At 35.9% G+C, this 26,709-nt stretch overlaps 1 protein-coding gene across 1 annotated transcript in view; it reads left to right on the top strand.

Annotated features, from left to right (window-relative positions):
• LOC111865723 (formin-like protein) overlaps positions 1-14,432 on the top strand; it is a gene marked incomplete in the record, with an annotated part of 168,272 nt that extends 153,840 nt beyond the window's left edge. The window contains 5 exon segments of the mRNA XM_023853963.2: positions 119-283; positions 978-1,257; positions 2,320-2,609; positions 3,306-3,422; positions 12,735-14,432. Coding sequence (XP_023709731.2) covers positions 119-283; positions 978-1,257; positions 2,320-2,609; positions 3,306-3,422; positions 12,735-12,947 — 1,065 coding nt within the window.
• Between the last annotated feature and the right edge of the window lie 12,277 nt (positions 14,433-26,709).

The raw sequence follows: 26,709 nt of genomic DNA, 5'->3' as shown, positions 1-26,709 counted from the left end.
TGTTTATATCTAGCTTGCCTGTTGTGGTCTGCAACTTAACTATGCTAAACTGTCTTGCTTACATAACCAGTGGTTTTTGTACAAGGGATTATTGTTGACCTCTGTTTTTACTTTACAGACTAAGGCCTACAGGGAATATGTGGGCTCAAAGAAGAATGTGAATTTGCTGACAGAGGAGGATAAATTCCTGTTGCAGTTAGGAAAGGTGGAAAGGATATCAGCCAAACTTAGCATTATGAGCTACATTGGGAACTTCTTCGATAACATTCATCTCATCACTCCAGTGAGTACTAAACACTTAATAAGATCTAAAAGTTTGTGATGATGGTACATTAATGCAAATATTATGTTTCTGGACATATCTATCGCCCTGTTTTTATCTAAAACACTGTCCTGTTTATATTTCAAAACATAACGTTTCAGAGACTAGGTTCTGTCTCCATCTTCAGGTAAAACCTACTCAGAAGGGCTCTGTGAGTGAGTGAAGATGGAGGCGATACGTTCCCCCAAAATGTCGGTCAACACCGCATCTACACGGTGTCACATCCCAGAAAACTGCTTTCTTCAGTTTTTCTGTTGTTGCATATATATCTTTTGCCACAGGAATGTGTTTAATGAGTCATTGTCTAGCATTGGACACCTGCTGCTTCTTCTGTTCTGGTTTTCAGGTGTCATGTCACAACATATAAGTATAATATTTACATACGTCATGGCTGTTTCCTCCTTTCCCAGATCCACATTAACTATTACTAGTAATTTTCATTATGTTGTGTATATCATCAGTATTATCAAATAAATCAAATAGGTTAGTAATAGCTTGAAATAATGAAATATAGCTTTATTGAACTTCCTTGGCACTCTTCGGAAATATGAATTCATGATTAACAGTTTAGAGTAGCTCAAGTATCCTTACTGTTATTTAACTTATAGAAATCATCTGGTTGCACATTTTACTAAAATAAAGCTTTTTTTCTCAGCAAATTCATGCCATCATCTCTGCATCTAGTTCAGTAAAAAGTTCCAAAAAGCTTCGACGAGTGCTGGAGATAATTCTAGCATTTGGAAACTACCTGAACAGTAGTAAACGTGGTCCAGCTTATGGATTCAAGCTTCAGAGTCTTGATACATTACTTGACACCAAATCCACGGACAAGAGGATGTGCCTTCTTCACTATATTGTTGAAACAGTGAGACATAAGTTCCCAGAACTGTTGAATTTTGACTCTGAACTCATGTACATCGATAAAGCTGCCAGCGGTAAGTTATGAATTCACCTTTTCTGTTCTCCATTCTGTGTGGACTAGAAATCCATGCCACTCTTAGCTTCTTTCCGACTATCATGGATAAGAGTAAAAGTCTGCATGATCTAAAATGATGTTGCAGTTCCACTACCAGCCCCCCCTACCCAACATACCCATGTCACTGAAGCATGCACATAGGTTAGTAGCCTGCTACAACATAGGCACATGCATGTATGCACCCTGAACTTCATAATAAGTAATACTTTTAACTAAACCTATTGTTATATTATGCATTTAAAAACATCTTAACATTATCACCCAAGTGTAGTACAAATGTTACATGAAAATATACTCTTGTTGAAGTATTGTGACAGCATGAAGAGTAGAGAATGTATGACATGGAGGCCAGGATGTAAGAGCATATCTTATGATATCAAATTATTAGTGATTTCACATTTTTTCCATAATTATATGAACAAAATATAAGTAAGAAAAATCTTTAGAGGGCACTCCACACAGGTGTTTTTCATGCTGTAGTTCTATTCCACTAACTCGTAATTAAGAGGTTGTTGTTGTTATTGGAGAGGGTGGGTTTCCCCATGCACTTAGACCAGATATTGGTCCATTGTGCGTCCCCCTGTGATATCCTACCAGTCTCTATACCCTACCGGTACTGGTGTGTGCCATCAACCCCGACTCAGCCAGCAAGTTCGGCCTCTACTGGCTCAGCGGTATCTCAATGCTTCCCCCATCTACCAGAGGCGTTAGAGACTACTGTTGGGCAGGAAATGTCCTGAATTTGGCTCAGAGGTCCCCTTGAGACATGAGGTTCTTTTACGTGCTGTAAAGCTACGACACGGGACCCACGGCTTAAAGTCCCTCCTGGAGGACTTGTTCCCTGAATTTTTCCGCCCTTAAAAATTCCACGACCTCCGCTGGGTTTGAACCCGTGTACCTTGAGTCACAAGGTGGGAAAGTTACCCCTAGACTACGGAGGCTGCTTAATTAAAGAGGTTAGTTTGTATTATTGTATCAGTATGTTAAGTACAAGAGTGTCATAGATGGTCTGTGTTTACAGTGTCGCTGGAGAATATTGTGACAGATGTTCATGAGCTTGAGAAAGGTATGGATTTGGTACGCAAGGAAGCAGAACTTCGAGGGACTGGGAAGGAACGCGGTAGTGGTCAGAGTGTAGTGCTGAGAGATTTCCTGGCAAATTCTGAAGAGAAACTCAGGAAACTCAAAGCTGATGGCCGTATTGCTCAGGAAGCATTCCGGGAATGTGTTGAATACTTTGGCGAGTCTCCACGTACTACTGATGCCAGTACATTTTTCTCATTGCTCGTTCGCTTTTCCCGTGCCTGTAAAGTAAGTTGGTACTTCTTTTTCCATACTGGCTTTTATATTTTCTGAATCCATGTTCAGTTTTCTATACTCAGTAGTTATTTGTTGGGTTAGAATTTATAATGTACAGTATGTTAAAGTCTGATGTATTTGAATAACAAGTTCCAGTGGGATTCCCCCTTACAGTTTATGTTGTACTAGTTCAAAGGGAAAGATGTTTCTGGGATAAACTGCTGTGTAGCCCATTGAAAATCATCAAGTGTTTAAGAGCAATGTCACCTCCATCTTCAGGGTTAAAGAGTAAGCTAAACAAGAAATCAGTGTGAATCAGGCTGCAACCAAAGTTTTGCTTGCTGCCTGCTTCATGCTAGTTTCCTACTTAGTTTACTCCTCAACCCTGAAGGTGGATGTGACATTGCTCTGAAACATGAGTTGACTTTCACTGGGCTGCACAGCGTTACATCCCAGGGGACGGAACTCTTCAACATATGTAATTGTTTTGGTAATTTTTCTATACTGTTTAAATAAAGGTAAAGCTATCGCTGTAACGGGCTCTGAAGGCCCATAGTTGGCTCACAGATGGTTGTGAGGTTGTCAGCCTTATACGCTGCCCCCTCCCGGAAGATTCCTAGTAATCATTTTTGTTAGAGGCTGAGTTGACCCCAGGGCCATAGTACAGTTGAAAGGATCATAGGAATTTGTAATTGAATTTGTTTCCAGCTTGCAGATCAGGAAAATGAACAGCGAAGAAGGTTGGCACAGGCAGCATTGGAGGCACTCAACAAACCCAATGAAGAGGTGATGAAGCGCAATAAGCTGAATCAGAAAAAACAGCAGGTGAGTGAGCGTGGAACTCTAAGAAACATGTTCAGATATGATATCCAACTGCATGGATAGATAGGAATGAGTAACTGCCAAACTTGGTTCGCATGAATGCACAGGCCTGCAGCTTTTCTTTTTCTGGTTTGCATTCTTGTCTGTGAAATGTGAACGGGTATATATATAAAACAGAAAGCAGCAACTCTTTGTCATTGTTTCAGGTCTGAACTGCTTATGTTTGTGTTGAACAAGTATTAAATGAACGTACTTTTGCCTTTTATTAAAAATCATTAATTTACTGGACGATTTTTTAAACAAGACCTCAGCATTAGGAGTATTAACATGTATTAGAGAGCTCCAGCTATTTTGATGAAATTCGTAGGCACTATATGGTGATTTTTAAAGAAGAATTTCTTTAAGTTTAAGTTGCTTACAATACATCCTGCTGCAAAAAGTTTCAAAATTATGCACCAGCTTGTTACATTGATAACTGAGCAGGATGGAGCATGTTCATAGATGCTGTCTACAGTGTCATGGGTGAAGTGTAAGCCATGATGTTGGATATGTTTGTTTTCATTTCATGCCCAGGTTTTTACATTAAGCATTGTCTATAATGTAGCCCCATAGGAAAAAAAAAATATGATGGTGAGAAATCCAGTGAGCACTCATTTGCTCAATAACCTCTGCTGTGCAGTTTCCTGTAACAACAGTTAATCAGAGAACGCGTTTTTGTATGTTTATGTTTCCTGTCAGCCTGAACTGTTTCACATTTCCACATCACAGATTCTGTGGCACTGAATATCCAAATAAGTGGTCATAATCACTCTGTTTTTTTTTAAATGATTCTGTCTTGAGCTAATGCTCCACCAAGAACACATGCTTCTTTGCCCTCGGTGCGATGATATTTACTGCTTGCATTGTGCAGTGTGTACTGCACATTTCACAAAAATTGCCCAAGCCCTCTAATGTATGACATTAGTAATACGTATTCCTAACATTGAGATCTTGGTTAAGGAAAAATCACATTTATAACTTCTTGAGTGCAATAATGAAAACACGTGGAATCATTCCATGTGTTGCTGTTCTGTGTCTGAAGTAACAATACTTAATCAATGTAAATTTGGAACGAGTTTTAACAGAGTGCAATAAATATTACGAATATTCATTTTTATATGTCCATCAACGCAACAATCAAATAAACATTTCACTTCCACATTTGTGTCAACGTGCGGTACAGCTACGCAACATGTTTCAGCTCTCACAAGCGGGAAACCCGTTGCGTAGCTGTACCGTAATTTAAATAAACTCAGTTGACACAAATGTGGGAGTGAGTTGTTTATTTGACTGTTGCATTGACGATGTGTAAAAACAAATTATTGATAAACACAACAAGATGCATTCTCTAAAGAAAATAAAATAATATTAATGTTAATAATAATATGCATGTTGTAATTATGAATCATAGTTAACTGTATATGCATCTGATGGGGGCGAGAGCTTTCAGAGGCACACACAGAGTTGTTGCCAGTCACCAGAGACTGATTTGAAATTTTAATCTTTCATATCCAGCAAACATGACAACTACACTGAATAATTTCATCAGAGGCATTTAGAAGGTGATAAATGTTAGAAGTCATAACATTTGTACATACTAGCATTAGCTTGTTGAAGTTATTTGCTGTATTATATATTGATTTTATCAAATAATTTCAAGAGTGTGAAGCTGCATGGAAAGTAACATGACTGTAGTTTGGATTTGGAAAGGAATGAGAAAATCACAAATAAGAAAACCAGCATTATGCTCTGTCCTATTACAGTCTGGTGTTTCAGTTTTTCATCTTGTACACCACAATATGGTGTACATCTTGTGGGTTGGGGCTCTTTGTTACTTTAAGGCTTTTGGTGTAATTATAGAATAATTTTGTATTTCATTCCTGATGGTCAATATCATTTACCTGAATTTATAGTTGTCCAGGATGTTCATCTGTAGTACCATTTTTATCCTCCACTTTACGATTCATTCTGATAATATACAAACAGAAATATCCATTATTTCCTTGAGATATGGTTGCTTTTCTTTTCATACCACAATATTTAGTCGGAAGGACTTCAAAAAGGAATAATGTTCAAGCTAAGAAATTGAAGTTTATTTGTGTAATTAAAAACAGTTCAGCAGTATGAATTTAGACTGCGTCCAAAAGCTCTGCCTTCTACAACACTTTGACATTTAGCAGCCTTGACTACCATACACACTGGCAAGAATTCGGAGTAAATTTCGTACCATCTTTAGGGCTTAATGTGGGACTTCTTTAATAAACCGCCACAACACAACTATATCAATGTCAGTGCCTAGTTTTGGCTCTGCTACATGTTTCGGCTATTAATAGCCGCCATCAGGCAAATACATGGCTAACATATATACACCACTGAACTGCAGTACTAGTAAAATTGGATACAATAATATTAATTATATATAAAATACTTGACGTAAAAATACAATAAATTAGTTTATATAAAACAAAATTTATAGTATAAAACAAGAATAAAATTCTTCGATTGATGCTTTACATCATCGAGTCAGTCATTGGTTTTTGTAATTTTGTTGGATTCCCACAGACAAATTGGAGTATTCTATATTTTGTGTGTATATAAAAAACTTACTGGAGGCTCATGATGTAAATGTAGTAATATTAATGTTAATTATTTAGTTGGTGCCTCATCTTACAAAGTATTGTCTGTTCTGTAGGGAATGTAAACAATGACAGTTTTAATAAAGAAGTTATATAGTATAACACAACAGGATGCAGGAAATGAAAAAATGAAAAAAAAAAACAAAAAAAAAGCTTAATATGAGGTTCATAATAGGAAACAGGAGGCAATAAATGGAGCAGTTATGTGTATGTATATTAGATGATACTTGTTTTGAATTTGCCAATAAATTCTTGCCGTGTGTGTATGTTGTATATAGCTAACCAAAAATTCTTCCACATGGTCTTAGGTCTGTAAACTTCCCAGGCATTGTTTATGATTATGCTAGAATACTAATACTTAGGAACCATAAAAATATAATATGAACTGGATAATGAATTTGGACTGGTATGCAGTATTGCTATTTCTTTAGCATATTATCTTTGCTTTCACTGCCATATCTTGTGTTGCTTCATGAAATGTGTTTTTCTAGTCACTGAAATACACAGCATGAGACAAAATGATGTACCTGTTGTTCTGTAATAATGCTAGGGAATGAAATTCAGTGGAAAGGATTCATATAATATGAAGTGGAAAATTCATAACTGTAATTCAGTTTTCTGCAGTGTCAGAGCCCTGTTATGTGGGTTAATCATAAAGGAACATAGGTAGTATATTGCTTGATGTTAGGGTCAAACAGTGTAATCATTGTGTTCAGAGAGGAATGACCACAGCATCGAAAAATGTGGGTGCTTCAACGAGGTATGTGTCTCCTGAAATGCATTTCTGCACTTGTGCCTGACTGTACAGTCTCCAATACTAGATGTTTCTCCACCAACTCTGCAGGATGCTAAAGCTGCAGTAGAACAAGTATGGCTTATAACAAGAACTTCATTATAGCAACAAATACCATTGGAACCATCAGTTTATTAACATAGAAAACAATCATCTAAAACAAGAGATTTTTTTTCAGGCATGTTCATCATAATGAGTGATTCCCACCTAGCCTCACTGCTTTCTTGTAACTTTTTGCACAAACTGTGCTTGCAGTTTTGATTCTCAAATTATTGTCCCTAGGAGCCTCTTAGGGTTCCAGTAACCCACCCTCTTTACCCTACCCTACCCTTGTCTAGAAGAATGATGTGGTCTGTTACAATCTGATTTAGAAGCTTATAGGGAATGCTGTATATATAATTTTTGTTAAGACTGTATAACAGTAAACATTTGAAGCTTAATACTGGTTGTCTATTCATTCAATAGGCCTATGTAGTTTAGACTTCTTGCCATTTTGAGTAAATATCATAGCCTAAAAGTGAGCTGTTGCATATAAATTGAATGCTTGTTTATTATGAGGAAAGAGTTTGTTGTAATCTCGATTATTTAATTTATAATTCTTTCTGCCATATTTGTCTATTAGTGTACCTGTATATTTTTACAGTCTTGTTTTTAAATGGTTCTCATCAGAATTCAGCATAGTATTGTTTCTGAATTCCTCTGACAGTGTTAAAATATGACACACCTCATTTGTGTAATGCAACAGTTGTAACTTTTTAGAGTTATTTTAAAACATAAATAAATGATAGCTTGAAGTCAGGTACAGGAAAGCATCTGTTATTTGGCATGTATGGGGAATAGGGTCTGCCAGTTACATGAATCTGCAAACTGCGTATAAAAAGTTACAGAAACTCAATACAAATTCTAAGTAGCATGTTTCACTTTAGTATATGTGTGAGAGACTTTCTAGATGACAGTGGCTTGACAGGTGAAAGATTTCTGATATATATATGCTGTAACATGATTACAAACTCAACTAGACTCTGCTGTAGTGGCACTTGCATGAGGGAGAATGACAGGCAGCACTACTATTGGCAGCTGGAAGGACTACAGGATGACAGATGAATGTATGCAGATTGCAGATTTGTTTTTGAATAACTTTATAAAAGTGATAGATATTCTTTAAAATTTTTTCTGTTTGGATGAGAATTCTGGATACTTGGATACCAGGTGACTGGGAGTTTCCTGTAGTTTGAAGCTTGAAACAACATCCAACTTAGAGTTTGATTTAAAAATGCTGATATTCATCACAGACTCTAGTTAAAACTCTTCTGTGCACCAGTTTTGCTTGTTTGTGTAAATTTAGAAAACTAATGTGCAGATGTACCAGTATTATAAAATCAAACATAGAGTACTACTTCAGACTAATAATATGCATTGCAGCCAGTACCTAGTCTAGTGGTCCTGACTCTTGAATGAATTATTGAATCACATTGTTTATATAAAATTAAGGTCTGAGTGTCACATTCTTTATTTTATATATAAAAATATGGCAGCTTTAACTGTAGATCTAACATGCATGTTGTAAGAGCTGCATGATGCTAGTTAAGATTTTCATTGAACCTTAAAAACATGTTCCTTTTTAGAAGTGCGATTAGTAGGATGACTGAATCAACCCCCACTTTTCCTCAATCACATTTTATCTATTACAGAATACTTTGGTTCTTCCCCTTGCGAAGGTTGAAAATGCTTTCAGTGTCACCGGCCTAGTGTGCATCATCGTTTTCCTGTTTTTGTAAAAAGAAATTAATCACTTACTGTACCAGTAATTTACCATATTTGTTACCTTGAAAATTATTCTGCTCAAAAAGTAGAAAGGAAAAAGAATGAAAATACATGGCCTGACAAATAGTTTAATTGATTTACTCAAAAATCACTGTTATCATTAAGCCTTAGTTAAATTGTGTTGCCTTCAAAGTACTGACATTCTAACTTCATTCACAGTCTCCATCAAGCTTGAAAAATGTTCCAGAAGTCCCATCAGTACTGCATATTTAATTTATAATTTATATATAATTAATAATATAAATTCACGTTTCTGTGAATGATTAGAAGTGATTTAAAATGAAGCCCTAACAGCAATTTGCATTGTGCTGAACAATGAATATNGCAGTATAACACACGCAGTCACAGGAGCGAGACGCAACATAGAGCACAATACACGATAGTGAAAGAGTGCTCCAACAGACGATGATAGACGTGACTCGCGTAATGAAACACGACGTAAGAATGAAATATGCTGTATAATTTTAATATTTTAACACTTAACGTTTATCAGTATATATGATAAATATATATTTTAGTTATTTTAGTATGTATAGACAAGGCATGCAATGAACTAGTTTGTCGTGGATTGGATCAGCACCTGAAGATGGCACATTTGTGCCGAAACATGTAGTGAGAGTGAGAAGAGGGGCAGATGAATGTATGCACTAGAAGACGGATAAAATAAATCATGGAAATGAATATGGCATTAAATGTAAAGAAGAGGTCATTACAGTTGATGATGGCTTATTGGAAACAGATGACAGATGAAATATGGAAGAGAAAAGAGATGATGTTTTATGCTCTGTAACTGAGAACATGAGGGAATTAATTATTTTTTTTTATGGGACTTCAATCTGAACCATGAACATTTAATATTTGCTGTTGCTGTAATATCGTTTCACTGTATAGTTATGTAATTTTAAAACATGACCATATATTCCCTACATAATACTAGTATAGCTCTCAAAGTATCCTGTAATTATCCCTGCAACTCAAGAGTTGTACTTAGATTTGATCAGAATGGTTTGAAGGTATATTGTATGTGTAGTCAGAAATCTGGAATGTGCTGTCACATAGTGTCTGGTATTTCTGTTGTGCATATTTGTAGTTATGGACTACCAATGAACATCTTTAATTTGTGTAAGATTTGAGGTCCTCATAGCTGTGGCTGTGAAGACTACTGTCTTGAGGGATATGATATTGTGTAGTCTTGTACATGCCTACCATTGCACTGGAGGAAGTGGAGACAGCACATTCCTCTGAAATCTAAGTAAACTATGAGACTAAATGACATCATGTCGCATAAGACAGTAACCTTCATCTTTAATTTAATCTGTTGCTCATACTTACACATAAATCTTTTCTTTGGGATTTTCTTTGAGCTTTTCCTTGTATTGTATTTGTTAATAGCCAAATTTTCTTTTTATATTATTTTTTCTGAAGTTCCAACGCTCTATTCAGCCTAGTCAATGCCGTAACAACAAGCAGAATATGTTAACATCACAGTCATAACCGTCTGGAAACCTGACTGAAAAACTTGTAAGTTGTTAATGGAAAAAATATCTGGTGAAAGATGGAACTCACAGTATAAGATGCTATTCAGATGGCATGCAGTCACTATTAATGTTTTGTATTCTCAGCCATTGCACCATGTATCAAATTTTGGAGCTTTGTGCTGTAGTAAAAACAACTTCCACTCTTAAATTTTTCTTATGGCCATGCTTTTATGGCATTACTGACATAATTATTAATGCTTTATGATTACAACTTATATATAACTGGTGGCTGGGATGCTTTTGCATAATTATCATTCACTGTTTAAATATGGTATAAAATGTGTTTTCTCCTTTTTTTTTTGTCACAAGCTTTCTTCAGTTAAAAAAAACTTTCTTACACAGTACTGTCTCTTAGGTTGTTGGTGTCTTCTCCAAGTTTTCTATTTTGATTGTTTCATTATTACTCTTGTGGTAAAGATGTGTTCCTTGGTGTACCTATATGACAGGAGTGAAGGAAGCTTCAGTTGGTACTGTTTGAATTCTGTATTTTACATCCTGCTTTTTATAAGCTCTATGTAAACTCTAATAGATGTTTAAGTGATTTGAATGGTAAATTGAAAATGATGATCTCTGAAAAACACAGTCATACTTCCTGGTGAAGATATGAATAACTGCAGGCATAGTACTTTCTTTGGGTTTTTACCCGTGTTTGTGTAAACATGAGTTTACACACATCACTGTTATACCTCTGAGCAGCTCTGTAAAAAGCAGTATTTGTTGATTCCTGTGTGAATGCTGAGGCTGAGCATATCTCTTGTACAGATGTGTTAACTCTTTGGGCCATTGTTATACATCATGTGTTTCCATGAGGACTCATGATCAACATTGGATCACAAAAAGACACATCAAGCACTTGCTGCAAGAAGTGGTAGGATAAAAGTCTTTCCAGCTTTATCTTATGCTGATGTATGTTTGTCTTGACTGGATATCTTCCTGAGAAACTGGAGCCATTAGAGCAGCAATTTTCAACCGGTATACCACACAAGTTAGGGGGAAGGTTTAAAAAAAAATGAAAAAATATTGAAGAATAAAAAATTGTCAAAATCCATGATCAGCATTTTTAAAACTAACACGATTAGAATTTTAGCTATTGAACTTCTGAACACAATCTTATGACTCATTTTTAGTGATAAAATCTCCTTAAAAATGTTGAAAAACTCTGACTTGGAAATTTTGAAAGCACAGACTTCATATACTGAGTACGAGTTATGATTTTGCAAGTTATAAAGGCATAAAATCTGTACAGAGTGGCCCTGAAATATCTGACACATTGAGAGAGCAAGGATCATGAAGCTATGCTTGAAATTCATTTGAACTGTTTATATTCAAGGAGTCTTCAGAAAATAGGATGGAGATAAAAAAAAAAAGTTCTTTCTTGAACAGAATTCACTTTTATTCCAAAATGAATCTTGAAACAAAAGAATGTGCAAGCCATGCATCCTTCAGGATAGCCAGAAGTATCTTTACACCTGGCAGTGTTGCATTTGAGCAGGATGCTGTTCAACAGAGTCCTTGCATTCAACAGGAAAAGCATCACAGATATTGATCATTAACTGGACCATGCTGAAGGGCGATTTGCAAGATGTGAGGCCAAAGAATTTGGTGAAGGCAGAGAAGGGTGCATAGCCATGAAAACGTAAAGGTCATAAAGAAGATTCGGTGGCATGTAAATGAAGAAGCAGCTACTTTGCAGAATGCATGTGTGTAATGATGATAATGTTTTACATACGTAACACTTTATTTACATGCCCACTAATCAAATGTTTTCTAACTCTTCAGTTATTGAAGCCCTTGGCATGTATGAAATATTTAGGAACTGAGTCATGATAGTAAGTAGGCTACAGGCTGAATGACTGGGGTTCAATTCCTTGCAGGGATTTTTCTCCACCACAGTGACTGTGGCCAACCCAACCTCTGTCCATTGGGTTGGGGTGTCTTTCCTGGGTGTAAAGTAATTGGGGCATGAAACTAACCACTCATCTCCATCTGGTGCCAAGGTTAAAAATATGTGGCTGTATCTTATCTTCTCCATCATCCAAATGTGATGCTTAATTGTGCACGCAGCCAGTTTCACATTTTATGTTTGTGTTAGCTGCATAGATTGTATAGATTCAGGTATCAGGATGGCTGTGAGTGCTAGATGAATTGAGGTTGTTGAGGAAGGAAATGGTGATAGCCACATTTCTTAAATAACAGTTCAGAATTTTCTGGTATGGGTTGTGGAAGACCACCAAGTTCTCAAAATGGCTATCACTGAATGAGGAGTTGTCACCACTATACCACAGAATTTAATATTTTATCTCTGAATTTTAAACTGTAATTATTTCATGTACTTGAAAATCCAATGCAGAGCTAGCTGTTTATTTCTTTCAAACACCATGTCTGGTATTGAAAGGATTCTCTCTTTTAATTATAGTTTTTCTGCTTTCACACCTGTATAATCCCAAAGGTTACTGAAATGTCTTTACTCCTGTCCTCATTACAGGAAGCAGTGATCAATGAACTGAAGTGCAAGACTCGACTCGTACAAGAAAAGAAACTTCTTCAGCAGGATGAAGTGTATAATGGGGCATTGGAGGACATTTTACTGGGTCTTAAAAGCGAACCCTACAGGCGGGCAGATGCTGTGCGTCGCAGCCAAAGACGTCGCATTGACAACAATCGCCTTTCCCGAACCATGGAAGAACTAGAATTCTGAGTTGAGGTTTGCCAGATAGGACAACATGTGCATGGTAGCATTCTTTCATTCTGTTGACATAAAACGTGGACAGGAGAAGAAGCATGTGTTGGGAAAGTGATAAGATAATACTGCTCATTCCATTTTTCATACATTTTTGGCTACCTTGATTTGTGCATTATTCATGTTTGCTTTGTTACAGACTGGGACCCATGTAATTAAATAGTTTTAGTGTATTTAATTTAAAATATATCTGTACTAGAAAGTGTTTATAAGTGGAATACAGTTGAAATTATGCTTTATCATCAAAATTGAGGAATTAACATCTTTAGTTCCATACAACATTTTGTATATATGTGACATCAGTTTCTTTCACTGCAATATTTTCCCTGTAAGGCATATCTGAACAGTAGAAGAACTTTTTTTTAATATTTTTTCCACTTTTATCATGGAGTAGTATGTGCTTATATGACATCTTTGTGTGTGGTTTGGTGCTTTTGTGATTGAGATTTTAATGTGCTGCACTAGAATTTCTCCTTACACTACCTCAGTTGTCTAAATTTAAGTTCAGGGATTGGTACTCAGAATGTTGATTTTATGTTTCATGATCAGAAGAATTTAGTGTTGGTATCATCTTCCATAAGAATGTCATTGAAATTGTAAACTGGTCATTGTTTATATTAATTATAATTTACAGATGTGATGACAAAATTAACCCTTCATGTGCTAAGAACACTTCTGACTTGGTACAGTGAAAAGCCATAGAGCTCTCCCGCAAGTCTGGTTCATTGAACTTATAAAGTTAATCAGATCCTTATAGCCGTTTATTTAGGTGTTCCAGTCATGTATTTTGGACTTTGGAGAAGGGCATAAGGGGTTAATACAATAGTGTAGGGCCACTTGTTAATTGCTGACTGTGAGTGAGGTCAAATATTAGACAGATAATGGATAATGCATAATGAATAGTGAAAATTAAAAGATGGGGTACTAACAGGCACAAAAAGAGACTTGCGATGATGTGAAACATGACTATAAGGGTTTGTATATTTTTTTAGTTTTAGACGTTCTGTGTATCGTCCTTGAGCTGCACAGTAAAATGCTCCCAGCCTCTCAGAAACTCATTGGACAAATATATGTGTATATTTTACATAAAGTCTAAAGTTCAGTTACTCTTTATAATTTTATTCGTATTTGCTGAACTTGAAGGAATTGATGTAAAGATGAAATAATATTTTTAATTTGAAAAAAAAAAGAAAGGAAACATGAATTTAATTTATGTCATATGTGACAATGTAAAAATGCAATACTTTTGAAGTTTGGAAACTTTGCCCTTACTGTTGCTCCAGCTTCTTGTCAGCTTTTTAAATGTCTATTTGCGTAAATGAAAACAATTATACAGTTACACATAAAGAAACCAAAGCCATAGGACAAAAAATTCCACTTTTATTTGTATATAAAGGATAACTGTAATTTAATATAAATTGCAATAAATGTGGACATATCATAGTTTAAAGAACATTTTAACTGTACCATGTTTTATTCTTGATAAGAAAATTTGTTCTTTACATTTTCTGTCATATTAATGAATGTACCTGTAAGTAATTTCTTTTCTATAAGGTTGGGAAAAAAATGGGAAAAAGAGTACTGTTTTATTCATGTGTATTGACAAAATACTACAGAAGATGAATATTATAGTGGTGGAGAGAATTTGTTGTGTCCTTAATACACTTCAGGTCTTCAGTCACGGTAAAGAATCCCAGATGCAGATGACTTCTTATAAGCAGATTATTGATGTATTTATGTACAGTTCATCAAGGAAAAAATTGACAAAAGTAATTAACTTACTTTCTTGTCTGCTGTTTAAAAACTTAAACATTAAAATATACAGAACTATAAGTTTGTCTGTAGTTCCGTATGGGTTTGAAACTTGGTGTCCAACATTAAGGAGAGTATAGACTGGGGGTGTTTGAAAACAGGGTGCTGAAGAGAATATTTTGACCCAAGAGGAATGAAATAATAGGAAACTGGAGAAAATTTTTATTATGAGGAGCTGTATAACTTGTACACTATGCCAAGTACAATTAGAATGTTCAAGTGAAACAGAATGAAATGGACAGGACATGTACCACACATGGGAAAGAGGAGGAATGCATGCAATGTTAAGGTGGGAAAGCCAGAAGGAAGGAGACCACTAGGAAGACCTAGATATATGTGTGATAGGATAATATTAAAATGAATGTTGGAGAAATTGGATTGGTGGTATGGACTGGATTCATTTGGCTCAGGATAGGGACCAGTGACAAACTGTTGTGAATGCAGTACTGAATCTTCAAGTTCCATAAAATGTTGGGAAATTCTTGAATAGCCGAGCAGTTTGTGGCTTCTCAAGAAGTACTTGGCTCCATGGAATTAATTAACTACCTACTTCCAAAATTGAACTTAATATTTCTGATATTCTCTCCCCCCCCCAAACCCAGGCTAGAACTTAGGTTACCTTAGATAATTACTTGATAATGTCGCATACTTGACAGAACTGTGGCAATTCATATGTAATCATGGAGCATAAAGTATAATTTAATGAGAATATACTTGGAAGCACAAAATTATAATCATAAGGAAGGAATTAACTACACTTCTAAGTGAAATATTTTATATTTTGGAGACAGTTTAGACACTGTTATGTAAAGAGTTTCAGTGCTTAGGTCCTAAATAACCCCAAAGCAGATATTCATTTATTGAAATGTATTACAACATGAATATGTGACTGTTGTTCTCTTTAAGCTTTCAGATTGCTCAAAACATCAAAATTAAATGTGCTTCATGAAATAATATTCATCAAAATTAGTATTCTTAAACAGCATCTCCACTGGTTAGATTGAAGCTTTCTACTTAATTTGTACTGGAGCATTTTTTTGTGTTCTTGAAAATATGTAAAGTAACAAACATCATATCAGCAGCATAACTATTATATTTCTGGACACAAAGAATTAACACATTGCGGACCGGTGGTTTAAACATTTAAATCACCCTGGGGACCAGCGTTTTTAAACCTACTACCCTAACTTGTGCACTGTTCACTTTAAAAAGTAATATAAAATCTCCTAATTAATTTTATGAACTGAAATTTTTTGAGAACACTTATCAATGATGCTAGAAGTGCTTAAGTGTGTGATATTTCTGGAAACACTCCCCTTTATGAAGTGGCATNCGAACAGATGGCTCCGGCTGCACTACTTCTGTGTCTGACACAGGTACTGCCGCCACCGTGACAGTAGCCCAAGCTTTTGCCAGTTATTTCTGCTCACCTTTTTGAAAACCGTAAATGAATTGAAAATTGCACAGTTTATAAGGCACAGTGCAACTTTCTTCGTCCATTTTACTGTTTTCCTAGGTAGGGAATAATAGGCCAAGAACTGGTCGGCCCTATCAACTCCTTTCATGAACATATTATACTCGGAAATACAAAGAGGCTTCTTTACTTGCCCGTGTCATCTTTGAACATCGACCATGCTCGAATTGTGAATAGTGGAAACCATATTCACAATGCGAGTATCGCTCCAAGACTGAAGAAGAATGTCCTCCTTCTTCCTGAATGCGGTGTCGCCACGTTTCAGGCGTTTACATTCCTCTTTCAGATCTGGAGGGAGGCCTCTGTTCACCCTAATTGTACCACAAATACGTACTTTCCTTGAAAGTAGGTATTGCTGTCCCGACACTCGCACTTTCAATGGAGCTCTCACTTTCACTTGACACATTTTGGGCAGCCCTGTGGCCCCCGTCACTGTCACTGTCACTGATAATGGCCTCGCTATCAGAAGACGAAGCAGTTGGCAAATCTGATAGCTCATCGGAGAACATATCTAATATTTCCTGTCCTCCGAGAGATCACAACTGCTTTCGTCTCTGAGCCATGTTGAACTGGTAGCTGCGTGGTTGATACGTGCAAGCTTGGATTAGAACAAAGCCAATTTTGTTTAGGTTGTGACAGGAAATGACTCTGGTCGAGTTACTAGATAAGGCAGCAATCATTCCCGAGGTCATCTACGCAGTAGTTACGATTCAACGAAGCCACACAGCGATATATAACGTTTTGCAACATAACGTGACCGTAGAGGGCCATATGGCCTGCCCGGTCTGCAACGCTTGGAAACGTAGAGGGCCATATGGCCCGTCCGGTCTGCAATGTGTTAAAATGTCTAAAACTTTTAAGTCTGTTACGTAAGTTCTGGATGTGAATAAATCAGTTTTTAAGATTAAAACAGAAACAGATACTTAAGCATATGGTTCCATATTCTGTTTTTCTTTTGTTTGCACAGTCTCTCTTTATGGATATATTCTGTCTGAATCGACATACTACAAGATATCTTGTTATGTTCAGTTATATTTATGTTTAATGCACAAAGTTGTTTCATTTAAACTGCTTCTGTGTTGTGACACTGCTTTCATTCGTTGTGGTGCTTGAATGTGCTGCTGTTAGGTTGTCTTGCTGTCCGCTCTATTTGTGTATACTAAGTATGCTTATTATAAATTGAAAACAGAATGAACAGCATGAAAAAAAGCAACAGATGTGCTACTAGTGTTCAGCATATTCCAAGTTTGATAACTTTTCAAGGTGAAGTGGCTGTTATCTGGTTATTTTTATAATACTGAGTACTGAGAAGAAGAAAAACGTTTTGTAAGTTGATTTTGCATTCTGATGTTTAATCAACCAGATATTTAGTAGGCTTTAAGTGTACATTATAATACATTTTGTGTGAAAATAATTGTTTGTCGGTTTGTAGGTCTGAGGGGTATGCTCTGCTGTAACAGTTCTACCATGTAACAAATTTGTATGGACAGTAACAAATCATTATCTGAGTACTGGCATGCCCCATCTCTGTACTTGGTCAAAAATGAGATAACACACTCTTCTAATTCTCCATGTTATATTGCACTGGCTCCATGTTCTTTCATATGTTTACTTTGCTTGAAAGTGTGCGACTTCAGAATATGTTTTGTTCTCAGTCACATTTGAACTACAGTTGATTTCCAAACTTCAAATTGAGTTTCTTGAAAACTGGTGTTGATGGACATAGCACATTCTAGTACTCAGGTGGTGAAATATGTTATATGCTAATAATGGAAAGGAGACTAGCATAAGTTTGTGTAGGGCCTACCAGTATTTTATGTTGTGGTAGACAGAAAGAGGCAGAGTCTTGTGTCCAGAAACATATAAATGTGGCAGACATTATATACAGCCTCTTGCCATATGGCAGGGAATGCTTTGATGTTCACTGTGGAAAATATACACCAGTAATTTATATCTGTCCACATATATGAGCCAGACTTAGTGATAATATTGCATTGAAACATCTGAAGAACAGTTTAATGTAACATCACATTTTTTAAAAAAGTTCAGCTACATTCCATCTGCACTGCATTCATGAATTGGTATGGTTGTCTATAGATAATGAATAGCATAAACAAAACTGCCTTGGTACCATGTTTGCTTGCATAGTTTTCCCCACCATGTTTATTACAGCATTGACTTCTCAGATTGGTTCATCTAATGAAACTTTGTTCATATAAGTAAAATATTTAATTAATTAGCAAATTATGCTAATGACAGTTACTATGCTTTGTGGAATTATGTATGAATTTAGTGGAATTAAGACTGGAAACACAATAAATGTGAAAGTGTCACATTCTGCTATATTCAGGCATAAACACACGAATGTATAACTCGTATGAGAAGTTAATAGAATGTGCTGCCTTATACTGCAGTATGCCTGCTTTTAAGGTCACAGTTTTTACTTAAATGTCCAGACTTCGTCAACTCATAAATTGACATTGACGTGCAAAATTAATTTAGAACTGAATACAGTTTACAGAATCTGGTCTTACTAATATGCGCCTTTTTGAAATCATAAGTTTTGTCAAGTTCGTATGCAGTATAAATCTATCAGCTTTTCTAGCCTTGAGAGGTGACATTGCTTTATTCTTGCTCTCTTATTGTGCTCATATGCGCCAGTTGGTATATTCATATAAGAACACAAAATGGGCATTGCAGAAATAGCATTATAATTATTACTTAAACAAAAAAGCCCATGAGATGATATAATTATGAATATAAAAATTATTTATAATTTTTATTTTTGTTTGAAAATTCTGCCAAGCTTACAACTTTGCTTCAAAACATCAGTAGCCAGTTACTCCCTGACTGAATGCTTTTTAGAGTTAAGTATTTCTCATACATTGCAACCTTGGTGTTTTGAGACTTAATAGAATTTCCAAAAATGTTCATTCTAATGGATACACTTAATCTCCAATAATGACTGAAATATATTACTACAAGTCCTTCCAGTAACTTCCAGTTATTGTGTGGCTCTAAGGTTTGAATGAAAATGTGGGTGTAGAAATATTTCTTCTTTGGAGTAGTTATCACAGGGATATGAATAAAACAAAAGTATTTCAAAATTCTTAGTCATTGCCATTATCAGAACCAAAGAGTTGAGGATTTTCTTAAATTTACATAAGCTTTTCTGCTCACAGTTGACTGCTAATTATGAGGTGCCCTTTATAAGCAGAAGTCCTGCCCACTATTTACTGCATGCTTACATGACCCACCCACATCCTGCCTATAATTTGAAATATGTGCATATGTGTGAGAGTAAATGCATCAACTCTTATCGAAATGGAGTAACAGAACAACACATGAAGCAACTTTAATTTCACTAGTAACTGAGTTATATGTATTATGTTATGGGTTGTTTCAGACAGTGCAATTTGAATTCAGCTTTTGACATTAAATGTATAAGAAATGATTATGAAACAGCCATTATACCTAAGTGCTTAACTGTAAAATGCATGTTATGGTAGTGGCACATAAACAATGCATGAGCTGTTTAATTTTCTCTCCTAATGAAATTAAATAACGTTTAATTTACCACATTTGTAATGAAAATAGCTTTTGTAACATACATGAGTGGATCTATGTCATGTGTAGCTCCCACGCCTGTGATGTTACACTGGTAGTACAGCTTCTTTGTTACACAGCCACAAAGCAGAATATATACTCATGGGAAAAAACACAATGTTAAGGCTTATTTTCATGTGACAAAGTTTCCTGAAAGTGACAGTTCAACACAGTAAAATTTTTTGAGTGGTAATATCATGACTAGGGACCGGATTTTTATGCCCTAAAAATCCCTTAAATATGTATGCCTTTATGCATGAAAAACTTCTGAAATATGCACTAAAATATGCACATAAAAATTTATACCAAATATTAAAATTGATTTTATATTATTTTAAGACCAAGAAATCAATATTTAAGTTAATTTATGTAATCACTGAATGATTCACTTGCAATAAGAAGCTATACTTAAATACAAATCATGCAACAAAGCCGACATATTTCATTACAAATTTTAAAAAACCAATGGCACTCATATTTAGCTCTCCGAACTTTCAACTTCTCCTCTGTTGCAGTTCACAATTACTAAATGTTTTGGGTTTTCAATAGTTAGTCCCCTCCTATTGTCTCATAAGATGTCCTTATAGCGGGAAAAACTTCTTTCCACCTCACAGGAACTTAGGGGCACATGTACAAAAGCCGCTATTTGCTCCACTGTTAGTGATTTTTTACTTGCAATTCAGTATGTTTACCGGCTAAAATTTCTTCAATTTCACAAATTTGTTCATACCCTGGATCTTTTTAAAGAATTCTGTGTACTTTTTCCTTTACTACTTCACCAACTCTTCCAGGAACCGAATTCAATTTGGAAACAGTGATTTTGAACACACTTAACGACTGATACAAAGTAGTAGTAAGTCCCGTCCTGGGGTATTGCGTCAGAAACATGAATCATAATGAAATGTTGAGTCAAATATGCAACATATTCTAATACGGAAAAGAAAAATTGTATACACACGACCATGATTGAAAATTTGAACATAAAATTTAAAAAAAAATATATGATAAACATTTTAAAAAGGAAATATGCAGTATAAATAGAGATCTTCGAAAATATGATGCTTATTCATAAAACAGGCAAAATATGCATTTATATGCACCATCAAACCATGTCCAGAATTTAAGAAATGAAGTAATTCATACATATATCCAAACGAGCATACTTTCTGGTTGCAAGAAAGAAATATGCATTTGCATTAAAATCCGGTCCCTAATCATGACATATGTTACCAGAAATAAGACTTGGTTTTATCTTGTGACATTATCAATCTAGATGTGAAGGCATCACAACTTTAATTTTTCATGATGGCATGCATTGTGGCATTCAATGTCATGACACAAATGACGTGACCTAGTCACTGGAAAATGAGCCTGTAGTTCTCTTTGGTTTAGCATATATCATGTTTTCTTTTGTGTAATATTATATACAATGCCAAAGAAGTTAATCCATCATGTCTTCCTATTTCACTTTCTGACAGGCTGATGACCTCGCACAGATGTGTTGTTTCAAGCTTCGTGTTCAAATCTGAGCTCTTCTGTCACATTGCTTTAATTTTGGTTTTACAAAATTGTGCAATTGGTGTCATTGCCAACTGTAACACAGTAGATGTTTCGCATGGGACAAAATCTTAAATATACACATGCATGGTTGTGTTCTGTGGTGTCATCAAAAGACAGTGGAATCTTAGAGGAAAGGGGAACCTGTGTGATGACAAAAAGTCCCTTGTATTGCTGCGGCCACTTCTGGCCTATTGTACCAGCCCAAGATGATAAGTGAGGGTGATTGTGGAGCAATTGGTGGAATAAAAATTGGCAGGGGAAATGGAAGTACTCGGAGAAAACCTGCCCCAGTGCCACTTTGTCCACCACAAATCCCACTTGACCAGACCCAGGATCAAACCCGGGCCGCCGCAGTGGGAATCCAGCGACTAACCGCTTGAGCTATGGCGCAATGACAAAAAGACGGTACATGGCGTCTCTGTAAGCAAATCAAGTGACACGATACATAATGGAGAAATTCAGATGATGTCACGTGATGTACATTTTCATTGGTTAGAACCTGTAGAGTAAGCTGCTCTCAGATTCTGGAATGGGAACTTTCTCCTGCACAAGGATAAGACAGAGAGGTTGGATTAACAGTATATGTTGAGTGCTAGCCACAAAATAAATTGAGAAGAAAAACTGCAAGTGCAGTTGTGGCAGAAAGTTACAGGGAAAATGGTGGCAGCTAATTATGAATCAGTCATTGTGATGAATGTATGGGGGGGGGACCCTCATTTTGTGTGATGGTTTTCTATACATGTAAAATTATGAAATGTATTTTTTCAATTCTCTTGTCACTGTAATGAGTCCTCATTACAAGGCATACTCACTGTATCATGGTTTCACTGTACTACTCTTAAACAGTTCATATACAAGGTGTGACAATTTCATTCCCAGAATGGCCCTGTGAAAACGAAATTTGCTTACCTGTGCACTAGTGGCTTGTGTTCCCTTCAAAATACTCTCCATGTGAAGATATGCGCTTCGTGAGTCGATGGTGGTACTTCCGGAAACAGTCCTGAAAATCATTTTGCAGAATACCTTGCAGTAATGTCACATTGCATTGGATGTCAGGAATGTCAGCAAATCTTTGTCCCTTCAGGGCATTTTTTTATTTTGGAAAGAGCCAAAAATCACAGAGATCACTTCACCTTTATATACAAACTTACATGTGTTGTAATGAAGCATGGCCTAAGTTTACACCATATTGCTTGAATATAGTGCACCCTCTTTTTATTCACATACTTCCAAATAGACTGACAGAATTATATATATGCTCATTTTATGAGTATTTCACCAGAATAGTAATTATTTGTTGCTACTTTCTTCTCTAGTACAGCGACAGTGAAATAAGTAATCACAGTAGAGAAATCTGAATTAAATTCTATCTTTTTAACTTAATAAGAATTCCATGAAAAAGAAATTCTCTGCCTGCTTATTAGCTGGGAGCAGTAATAATACATAAACATTTAAAGCTGATACTAGTAAATTGTTATTTCAGTCAGTACTGTATTACTTATAGAACATTGTGTGTTTAATGGTCCTGTGACAATTCAGATTGTGAGGTTGTGTATGCAGAGAAATTAACGTCCATTTTTCAACAGAATAAAGAGATGAAGTGAAGTTGTGACACCTACTTTAAAGTTAAGTGGCCTGAATAAAATGTTTTCTTCATGCACGTTACCTTCGGAGGCACATTCAATTCTAGAAAACAGTGGATACCTTCAGAGGCAAGATGATAACTTGTACAGAAAATACAGTCTTGATGAGCAAGGAATGTATTCAGTAACTGAAACTGATAAATGTAAAAAATAGGAACTGAGGAAGAGAAAATGTTGATATTGTGCAAGTAAATATGGCAGTGTTGCACCATACAGTAAGTTTCTTTTCATAACTATTTACTGATTATTGTATATAAATGCCATCCACCTGTATTGACACAAATGTTATTAATTTGGTGTGTTCTCAGACATTGTTAATTGCATTTGAATTATGTATGCACATTGGAAAATGGATGTGAGTGTAGCAGGCATTTCAGTGTGTGGTACACATATGTGATATGCAAAGGACATCCCATTTTTTTTTAAATAATTGTGTAACAACATTTCCATTTTGTATGTATATAATGTATATTACATTGTCATACTAAGTTTGTAGCTAGAACTGCCAGTAGTTACGTTTTCATATGAAAGATGGCCAATACATTGGTTTTTGAAAGAGACATTTGTTAAAAGTGTATATAAATCTTGTGCACACTTTTTTATCAGTGTTAATAAATATTTTTATTATAAAAAAATGGACATGCATAATGCATAACAAGTTAAGGTGGATACTTTTTTAAAGACTAAAGTGAGATTTTTATTTTGTATTCTTCTGCCTAAATTTCTAATGTTGTACAGAATGCATTTTATTCTGAGTTGTAATAAATGATATGTGTAAAATATAGAACAGACTCATAAATCTTTGGAAACATGTCAGTTTTTCACAAGCATTTACAGTGAAACCCCCATTTAAGGTTCCTTTGGGGAGCAGTGGATATGAGCACTAAACCAAGGAAAATTCTGTGTATTGATACTGTTGACCTGGTATAATTGAAATTGAATGTTAAATGAGCAAAACCCTTAAATCAAGGAGAATTAAGTAGGGGTTCCACTGTAATATTTTCCATCTGCTTTATTAATACAATATTGTGACCGCAGTATTTAAATAATAATTAATGCTGACATCACAGGTGTTAGAAATTGAGACTTCTTTCCCCTTTAATTCCTCAACTTACGAACCATGACTACATAGCTTTTGCTCTACTAGTTGTGTGTTATTTGCCGGGCAGTAACGAAGTTACCCCGAAAACTGGATAACCTGGTAACGTCTTGTTAACTGAAGGTTAAGCACAAATCCCAACTGTAAGTCGCGGTGCAAGGGCCGAGAAGGCCTACCCCTCATACATACATTCATTCATTCATTCATTCATTTATTCATTCATTCAACTGAAGGTTTGTTGCCTGGGAACGTATTGTTGAATGAAATGTGGGAGCTGCCTACATTCAAGCAAATGCTACAGTCACAGCTCAGGTACCATTGCTTAGCAACAGTGAGTAAACTGAGTAAACAGCCAGTGCTAGGCAAAGCCTGCAACAATACGGACAGTGATGTGTTTTCTATTGGTCCGACTCTAGGTTATATAAGAAAACTTTGAGTGGGAGTTGGAGAGTACAGTCTAGTGAGAGTTGTTAACATGAAAGGACAGTTCTACATTCTAGTGACAGTTGTTAACATGAAAGGACCGACTGTGAAATGACTTGTTCAACATTCTGTGTTATAGTTATATCGTTGAGTGATGAAGTGAAGATGCAAGAATATGCCTTGAGAGCTTATTTCACGACAACAGGTGAGTAATTTTGCAGCTTTGTTTCTGAGGGCCCATTGAAATTAACCCCTGTATTGGGCTTTATAAAGACTCATCATCAATACCCTCCCTCCCACGATCTTTCTATATTCCTGACCAGGACCAAATATTGAATACTAGAGTGGTTCAGGGTTGAACTGGACTTAGTTTTTTTCTGAAGGTGATGGTATCAAGAAAAATGAAACTTATGGACACTTGGTGACAACATTGTACTTGTTACCTGGCAGGTGGCAATCTGTCCTGCTTCTGTGCATTATAGCTAGTCCAGATTGGTGTCAAGACCTCATCACTCTTAATGTAGAACATCACTATCAAATTCATGATGAAAGCATGAAACCAAAAGAAATTCTTCCTAGATTAAATGCACAGTACGAGGAAGAAACCATATCATGTGCAGGTGTTTGGGATTGGTACAGTAAGTTTCCTGAAGCCCATGAAGTTTTACACCTACCGCATGCCCATATTGTGTTGATGTTTTTATCAGACATCTGCACTGGTTTGAATTTGGCTGAAAACACATTCCTACATTGAATAGTGACCTGTGTTGAGTTGTGGGTGCACTACTTCACTCCAGAATTAAAGTGGTTTATCATAGACTGGCATCACATGGGATCTGGGACACCCACAAAAATTCAAGATAACTGTCAGCTGACTGGATCATGGATAGTGTGTTTTGGGATTCAGGACTAATTTATGTCAATTTCCTTGAACATTTTATAGCAATTAATGCACAGTGTTATAGTAACTTGCTTCACAATAATGTGCACCAAGGAATTCAGAAGAAAAGACCTGGGTAACTGTCAAAGAATATCATTCTGTTGCATGTCAGTGCTCTTCCACATATGGGAAATTTGACAAAGGTGACACTGGCAGCAATAGCCCACAGTGATCTTAATTTGTTTAGACCAATGAAGGGGCACCAAGAAGGATAGAAATTTCAAACTGATGATGAACTCAGATGGGGTATCCTGAACTGGCTATGCAGCCACAATAAGACATTTCATACTGCTGGCATGAGTAGCTTACCAGGATGGTGGGGAAAAAAATGCGTTCACATGAAGGGTGAATATTTTGAAAAACTGATATTAATAATAATAATAATAATAATAATAATGGAAATGTGTAAATCACAACACTTGAGGATGACCCTATAAGAGTCAAAACATGTAGTGGAACATAAGTTAATAAATTATAGTCACACTGACAGAAATTATATTATTAGTCTTCCAGTACCTGGCTAACCCATATTGTGGGTCATCACTAGGGACCGGATTTTAATGCAAATGCATATTTCTTTCTTGCAACCAGAAAGTATGCTCGTTTGGATATATGTATGAATTACTTAATTTCTTAAATTTTGGACATGGTTTGATGGTGCATATAAATGCATATTTTGCATGTTTTATGAATAAGCATCATATTTTCGAAGATCTCTATTTATACTGCATATTTCCTTTTTAAAATGTTTACCATATATATTTTTTAATTTTATGTTCATGGTCATGTGTATACAAAATTTCTTTTCCGTATGTTGCATATTTGGCTCAACATTTCGGCATCATTCATGTTTCTGATGCAATACCCAGGACAGGACTTCCCCGATCCCTCTACTCGTAACTTGCCTCATCCACGTACCATCAAAGTGGCCGCGAAGAGATTAGTCGGAAGCGTTCACATGTAGCTGCTATCAACGTAATACTATTCAACCGATAAGGGACTTCACTTATTTATTTCCGAAGTCTCCATGAGGTTCGTTACGCTTCTTCATTTGAAGCTGGGGGCCATTCACATTAGTGGTGACTAGTCTGTAGTTAAGTTTGTTGAGCATTCTGTAGTCATGCCAAAAGTGAAAAAGTAAGTCAGAAAACTAAAGTACAGCT

The sequence above is a fragment of the Cryptotermes secundus genome, unplaced genomic scaffold (assembly GCF_002891405.2).
Source record: "Cryptotermes secundus unplaced genomic scaffold, Csec_1.0 scaffold150, whole genome shotgun sequence".
NCBI classification, from domain to species: domain Eukaryota; kingdom Metazoa; phylum Arthropoda; class Insecta; order Blattodea; family Kalotermitidae; genus Cryptotermes; species Cryptotermes secundus.
Note: the sequence above shows the minus strand (reverse complement) of the source record. Positions and strands in the feature narration are given on the sequence as shown.